This window comes from Otolemur garnettii, unplaced genomic scaffold (genome assembly GCF_000181295.1).
Source record: "Otolemur garnettii isolate 467f Iridium unplaced genomic scaffold, OtoGar3 scaffold00211, whole genome shotgun sequence".
Classification (NCBI taxonomy): domain Eukaryota; kingdom Metazoa; phylum Chordata; class Mammalia; order Primates; family Galagidae; genus Otolemur; species Otolemur garnettii.
In genome coordinates, this window is record NW_003852606.1 from 2,281,816 (window position 1) to 2,289,718 (window position 7,903).

Here is a 7,903-nt window from a genome sequence, read left to right on the forward strand (position 1 = left end):
TTCATCCATCCATCAATCTACCCATAAATGCCTAGAAGTGGGACTGTTGGGTCACTGGGTAGGTATGTGTTGATATTCATTAGAAGATGGCACATATTTTTCAAATCTGGTTGTAAGATTTTCTGTCCCCACCATGTGAGCCTACAAGAATTCCAGATGCTCCACACCCTCACCAACCCTTCATCTTGTCAGCCGTGTTAATTTTTAGCGTGTAGTACTATCTCTATTAATTTGCATTTCCCTGTGCCTAGTACTATTGACCAACTTATTGGCCATTTGGATGTCTTTGTGAAGGTCCCTGTTCAATCTTGTGCTCTTTCTAAAAAAATGAAGTTGTTTTCTTGTTATAAGTCAGTTGTAAGAGTTCTTTGTATATTCTGGATACTAGTCCTGGCAAGTATTTTCCACCATATTATGGCTTGCCTTTTCACTTTCTTGTAAGAAACTTCCTTTCCACTATTTTTATTTTTGGTGGTAAACTGAAATTTATTTTTTAGTTTTGACGAGACTTAATTTATCAAAATTTCTTTTCATTGTTAGAGACTTTTTGGCCTACTTAAGAAATTTTTGTCTACCTTAAGTTTACAGAGGTATTCTCCTATGTTTTCTACTAGAAGTTTTATTGTGGTAGCTCCCACATTAAAGTCTATGACCTATTTCAAATCAACTTGTATGTATAGTATGATACAGGGCCTAGAATTTCATTTCTTTTTTTAATTATTCCTATGGATATCTAGTTGTATCCTTCTGTCCATCTTTCCATCTTTCTTATATTCTGGGAAGTAGCCATGCAGAGGATGCAGGAGGCAGGCTGTGCTGGGTTTGAACCTTGGTGTGCAGCTTCCTCTCTCTAAGCCTCTTTGGAAATGGGGAGGGCATTGCCTACTTTGTAGGGTTGTCATGAGAGTTAGATGGGATGATGGATGGAGAGAGATAGCAAAATGGGTGGTAGTGGGAAGCAAGCTGGAGAGCTGCCCTGTGGCATGTAGTAGGAGCTCAGATAATGGCAGATTCTCCCTTCCCCTATCAAGATAGCTGAACCAAGCCTCTTGCCAGGTGATGAGGGCACAGTGGGGTGGGTGCAGGAGGGGATGGATAGGGGACTGGGCACTGATAACTTAAGGGCTAGGATGGAGGACATCTAGGTCACTGTGGGCAAGAGGAGGCTCTGACGCATTCTGGGGTGTAAGACCATAATTTGCAGGGCCCTATGCAGAATGTAGGGCCCCTTGTAAAAATATTACCAATATTTTTAAGATAGCAACATTAGTATGTGAAACTGGGCCTTGTGCCTGCCACTGTATGGGTCTCATACCTGCAAAGCCGTTTCTGCTGGGCTGACTAGGAAGGCTTGTTGGAGGCCGTGCAGGTTGAGGCTGACCTTGAAGGACAAGCTGGAGAGGAATGCTCCCAGCAGGTGAGGCCAAGGTCTGAAGGCCCAACAAACAAGGTTGTTCAGTTCTCCATATAGAGGGGGCAACACCAAGGTTGCAGATGGGGAGTTAGTTGAAGAGGGCCAGATCCTGAGAGTACCCCTGTCTGAAGCACTGGGTTTTTTTACTGGAGACTCTGGGGCCATGGGAGCCTTGTGAGCAGAGGGGGTGTTGGGTGGTATGGTTGGGGGCTGAGGATGAAGAAGAAGGGATAGAGCACAGTTACCTGAGCAATGGGCTGTGGCAGGTGAGCAGGAGGGATGAAATGTACAGGGCTCAGGCCTGGAGAGAGAGGGTCACTCCCTGAGATGGGGAGCCTGGAAAGAAGTGGGTTTGGAAAATTACCCTGAGCTTAGTGTGAGTGGTCTAGGAGGATGTTCAGGGAGGGACCTCAGGTAGAAACAGTCTGGAGCTCAGGAAAAAAGTTGCAGTGACAGATGGCTAACTTATTTTTGGTTTTGAATTATAAAAATCATGTATAGATACACTCATTGTTGAAAAGCAATTGCTTAACAGTGTTGTCTGTTTCATTCTACGTGTATCTATGTGCAGTTTTTCTTTTAAAAAAAACACAAATGCACAATACTCTGTTGGTTTGCAACTCATCTTTCACGGAAGAGCACATCTTCGGGAGGGTTGTTCTTGGCAGCCCATGTAAGTCTCTCCCTCTTCTTCTGACTGCTGCAAAGTGTTCCATTTAATGGATCAACCACAGTCAGTCAATCTTTCTGCATTTTTGGATATGTATGTCTCCAGTTCTTCACTACTGCCACTGCTTAGAGGTCAGGAAAACCCTTGTATGTGCCCCTCTGTTCTCATTTGTCCCTAAAATGGCTGTGACGTTCCTTGTTAGACAGTGCAGATTTAGAACACTTACATTAACACAGAAAGTTCTATTGGATAGGACTGTTTGAGGCTTGGTTAAAGCATATCATCATTGTCATAAATGAAAACATTATAGAGATGCCACTCTTCCCTTCCCTTCTCTTCCTTTTTTTTTGAGTCAGGCTTTCTCTCTGTTTCCCAGGCTGGAGTCCAGTAGTATAATCATAGCTCACTATAGCCCTGAACTCCTGTGCTCAAGTGATCTTCCCACCTCAGCCTCCTGAGTCACTGGGATTACAGACGTGAGCCACCATGCTCAGCTGCCCTCTTGACCACTGTATTACTTTCCTATTGCTGCTGTGACAGATTGGCACAAACTTAGTGGCTTAACATAACAACATAAACTTATTATCGTTATGTTCTGCAGGTCACAAGTCTGAAATGGGTCTCCCTAGGCTAAAATCAAGAAGTCAGCAGGGCTGTATTCCTTTCTGGAGGCGCTAGGGAAGAATCCCCTTCCTTGTCTTTTCTTGCTTCTGGAGGCCTTCGGCATTCTTTGGCTTGTGGCCCCTTCCGTCTTCAAAGCCAGCAATGAGGTTGAATCATATCACTCCAATCTCAGCTTCTGTAGTCACATCTCTGACTGACTTGTCTTCTGCTTCCCTCTCCCACTTTTAAAGGCCTCTGTGATTACACTGGGCTCACCAGAATAATCTCCTTATCTTAAAGTCAGTTGATTAGCAAGCTTAATCCCACTTTGCCTGGTAACCTAACATATTCACAGGTTTCTAGGATTAGGATGTAGACATCTCTTTTCTGGGGGGAGCATTATTTTGTCACCACAACCATCTTCAATCCTAGTCTTCTCTCCTCCATAGAGGCAATCCCTTTATTAGTTTACTAGCTTAATCTTTATAGAATCTTTCTCTGAATTTATAGGAATGTATATACTTCTGCACAATTTCTAATTTTGTTGTTTTTTCTTTTTTATGCAAATAGCCTGGTACTCCATTTGTTATTATGCTGTTTGCTTTTATTTACTCAGCAATATGTTGGTGTCATGTCAGTAATAAAAATAATTTTGGTATATAGTAATATGGTAATGTAGTAATAGAAATACTGTATGGTAAAATATGTTGCTATCTCATTCTTGACAATGCTTAATATTAATATGTGTATTTATTTGCTAGGGCTGCAATATCAAAGTCCCACAAACTAGATGGCTTAAACAATACAAATTTATTGAATAACAGTCTGGTAGCCGGCTCGGCGCCTATAGCTCAACCGGCTAAGGTGCCAGCCACGTACACCTAAGGTAGCGGGTTCGAATCCCCAGCCCGGACCCACCAAACAACAATGACGGCTGCAACCAAAAAATAGCCGGGCGTTGTGGCGGGCGCCTGTGGTCCCAGCTACTTGGGAGGCAGAGGCAGGAGACTCGCTTGAGCCCAGGAGTTGGAGGTTTGCTGTGAGCTGTAATGCCACGGCACTCTGCCCAGGGGGACAGCTTGAGGCTCTGTCTCAAAAACAAACAAACAAACAAACAAACAAAAAAAACAGTCTGGTAGCCAAAAGTTCAAAATCAAGGTGTCCACAGGGCTGGTTCTTTCTGATGGCTGTGAGGGAAGGATGTGTTCTAGGCCTCTGTCCTTGTGTAGATGGCTGTCTTCTCCCTGTGTCTCTTTACACTATCTCTTCTCCATCCAAATTTCCCCTTTTTGTTTTATTAGGATGCTAGTCATCTGAGGTTGGGGTCCACTGTACTCCCGGTGACCTCTTACCTTAACTAAATATATCTGCAATGACCCTATTTCCCAATAAGGTAAAATTCTGAGGTCCTGGGGATTAGGTCTTCAACATATGTGTTTTTGGGAGACAAAATTCAATTCACAATAATACTGCTACTCTAGAGTTATCCATTTTTCTGTTAATGGGCATTTAGGTCCTTTGTAATGGTTTGCTGTTGCTAACAATGCTGCTGAGATTCCTTTTATGAAGTTAAACACAACTCATATATTTATGTGGCATGTATATTTAAGGAATACATAGAAATGCAATTAAACTATATACAAAGGTAAGTGGGGGACTGATGGATCAGGACTTGGGAAGGTGGTATGCTGTATGGGGGAGGCACTGAGACAGGTAGGTAAGGCTGAATGTAGCTTTTTGTCAAGGTCCTGGGTGCCTTCCAACCTCGTTTATGATAGCCAGTCGGTTAATGAAGTAGAAGCAGGCCATGTGTGGGTCAATGTGAGAGTGGATCATAACAGTGACCAGTGGGTTAACCAAAGACATTAAGCTTGTCATGTGTAACTGGGATCTAATATTAGAAAGACAAAGAAAACAGTTCCAATGCTGCTGCAGACTCCGGCTTCCTCTGGGAGGGATCCTTGCTGTGGGATGCAAGTTGAATTTGAGATGTGTGAAGCCTTTCCCCGTGCACCTCTGCTCCTATTGTTCTCATATTCCTGAGCCTGGGGGCTAGGCGTACAGTGTTGCTTGGCCACTGCCTGGGAGCTCACCAGTCCCAGTTGGTCCTGAAGTTTTGACTGCTGTCTTCACAGAATGGTGCAACGGGGACCTGAGCAGGGAGAGGGCTGGTACCCTGTGGGAGGTGCCAGGTGCCTGACACCCAGACCCTCCCTGACCCAGGCATCCAGCTTCTCTTCACCAAGGCCCACTGTGACAGCAGCATCATTGATGACCTCCTTGGGGTCAAGGACTACATGCAGGATCGGGACATAGGCCTTTTCCTGGGCCTCATTGAGAAGCGGCTGGTGGAACTCCTGACGGTGCAGGCCTTCCTAGATTCCCAGGTGGGGCAGGACTGGGAGCCAGTGCCTGGGGGGCCAGCACCTGGGGGATGGGCCTGAGCTGACCACTGGGCTCCAACACTCCCCAGGGCTATGCCTCCTTGGTTGATGCTTCCCTCCTGGTTTTGGGCCAGAGCCTTGAGGATCTTCCAAAGAAGATGACCCCACTTCTGCTTCCTGACAACCTGTGAGGCACAGACCAATGGGGAGGAAGCAGGGGAAAGGCAGTTCTTTGGGGGCGGAGAAAATGCAACAGGATGGAGGGTTTTGAGAGGCTCTGGGGACTAGATGGTGGACATGGACCTGGGGAGATCCCTTTTATGAAGTTAAATACAAGCAGATGAAGTGAGTGCTTTGAGGGAAGCTAGAACAATAGAGACTCTAGGAGTCAGGGCAGCTATATGGGAAGATAGGGCCCTAGGCACTCCAAAAGGGGAGCAGGCCGCCAGAGCTGGCCAGAGAATGGCTGAGGTTCTCTAGGCATAGCAGGGAAGGAACAATGGCCTTTTGTGTGGGTCAAGAGTCTAGCCTTTTCCAGTTTTCATCCACCTTTCTAGAGAGGACCCCCCAGGTTTTGAGGCCAAAGATGACTATCCTATGAGCAAGGAGGAGCTGCTGAGCCAAGTGTTAAAGTTGGTGAGAGCGGGAGCCCACCAGGGTTGGGGACAAGGACCTCAGCCCTCCTTTGGACCCTAACTTACCTCTCCCTACAGATGGCACTCTCTGAACAGGCTCCGGAGCTGAATGAGGTTGTGAAGACCAACAAAGTTTTGAGTGCAGGCATCTCCAGCACCCGGGGGACCACCTTAAGCACTGGTGCAGTCACCAGGGACCCCAGTGCTGCCCGTGGTTCCATCTTGATCCATAGGACTAACAAAGACCGTGGCACCAGCTCCACTGGCCGTGTCACTTTTGGCATCCCTAGCTCCAGTACTGGCCAGTTGTCCAGCCGTGTCACTTTTGGTGACCCAAGCTCCAGTGCGGGCCCTGTGACCAGTGCTAGTGGGGCACTGACATCCAGCCGTGTTTCGAGTGGGGGCCGTGTGACCTTTGGACCCATCAGCTCTAGTAGCTACCTGGGGTCCACTGGATACGTGGATTCCAGTAGAGGTCTAGAAAGTGTTAGAAGTAGTATAGACAGCAGAGCCACGTCAGAATCGAGTGGAGTCCGTAGGTCCAGTAGACACCGTGCCTCAAGTGCTGGCCCTAGCTCCAGCACCGGCCCTGGCTCCTCCACCAGCAAAGACTCCCAGCGCTAGTAATAGGGGTACCCAGCCTCACCATCCCTCTGGCTCCCTGAAGCATCTTTTTTGTGTCTCTGTCTCCTATTTGCTGTGTGACTTTCCTTCTTTGTCTACTAGTTCCAGGTCTTTGTATCTCTTTATCCCTCCATCTGTTTCCATTTGCCTTTTATCTCCTCATCTCTGCCACCTTGACTTGTCTGTTTTTGACCCTCCTTCCCCTTCTGTCTCCCAATCTCCTGCTCTATTAGTTTCCTTTTCAGTGCCTCTCTGTCTTGTCCCCAGTTTGCCTCTCCAGCTGTCTCTTTAGCCTTAACAGCTCTGCTTATCCCACCACCTTCTGCTTCTAGCTCCCTCTCTTCATCTCTATCTCTCAGATTCTCCTTAGATATTGTGCCCCTGTCTCCTTAGCTCCTCATTCCTCACCCTTCCCAAGAGTCCCCTGGTACTGACGAGTGGGGAGAAAATCGGGGCAAAGATGTCAGGTTCAGCATGAGCTGTGACCATGGGAAATAAAGGTGAGAGTCCGATTTCTACCCCAGGCTGTTTACAAGTGTATGTGTGAGAAAGCAAGCTTGAAACACAGCTCCTTCCCCTCTCTTCCTCCCAGGAGAGAATTTATGACCCTATCCCTATTCCATGCCTTTCATTCTTCCACTTTTTGGAGACCTCCACATTTCAGCCTCTACAGGGAACTGAGAAATATATCAGTCAGGATAGACTGGGCTATGCTGCAGTAACAACAAACAAGTCCAGAATCTCCATGGCCTAGATGCTATAAAGTTGTCTCTCCAATGAGGGTCAGCTAAGAGCTCTGTTTCACATCATTCTTTGCCCCAGGCTGAAGGAGCAACCTTTATCTGGAGTGTTGCCAGGTGGAAGAGGAAAAATGGCAGAGCATGCAATGATTCTTAAAGCTTTTACCTGGATATGACATGTCATCTCCACTCACATTCATTAGCCAGATGACTATGCCTAACTACTAAGGCGAGGGGGCAAGTGCAGACTTCTCATTGTCTGGAAGGAGAGAAAAGAAGGATTATTTGTGGATAGCCGTAATGCCCACTGCAGGGTCACAGAGATACAGCAAACCTGAAGCATCTTTTTTGTGTCTCTGTCTCCTATTTGCTGTGTGAGTTTCCTTCTTTGTCTACTAGTTCCAGGTCTCTGTATCTCTTTACCCCTCCATCTGTTTCCTGCAGTGGGGGTGGGTTTAGGAGTGAGATTAAATATTATGGATAACTGTTTCCTGTAGTTGAGTCATGCCAAGTACTCTGTTAAAATATAATCCAAACAAATCCAAATGTAATTCATCATTTACCTCCTAATTCAGGAAAGTAGTACTATGAACCTTATTCCTCTTAAAATGGGTTGGCAATACCACATATTTAAGAGTAAACTGAATTGATATATGTAAGCCTTAGAACAGTACCCAGCCTGCAGTAAATCTTAAAAAATATCTGACTTTAAGTAAGGTGACAACAAAAATGAAAATAAGTGGCCAGGTGAGAGTGCTCATGTCTATAATCCCTAGCCCCTGGGGGGCCAAGGTGGGCAGATCACCTGAGCTCAGAAGTTTGAGACCAGCCTG

At 46.2% G+C, this 7,903-nt stretch overlaps 1 protein-coding gene across 3 annotated transcripts in view; it reads left to right on the forward strand.

Moving 5' to 3' along the window:
• Positions 1 to 7,746, forward strand: part of CCDC114 (coiled-coil domain containing 114) — a 21,399-nt gene extending 13,653 nt beyond the window's left edge. For 2 of the 3 annotated variants that reach the window (XM_012812576.2, XM_023507916.1), the window contains exons 14-17: positions 4,911 to 5,074; positions 5,161 to 5,258; positions 5,629 to 5,707; positions 5,785 to 7,746. In XM_012812576.2, the coding sequence (XP_012668030.2) occupies positions 4,911 to 5,074; positions 5,161 to 5,258; positions 5,629 to 5,707; positions 5,785 to 6,330 (887 nt within the window). In that variant the 3' untranslated portion in view covers positions 6,331 to 7,746. Of the gene's footprint in view, positions 1 to 4,910; positions 5,075 to 5,160; positions 5,259 to 5,609; positions 5,708 to 5,784 lie in introns of those variants that run through there. The other variant, XM_023507917.1, reaches the window with a different exon arrangement.
• The last annotated feature ends 157 nt before the right edge of the window (positions 7,747 to 7,903 follow it).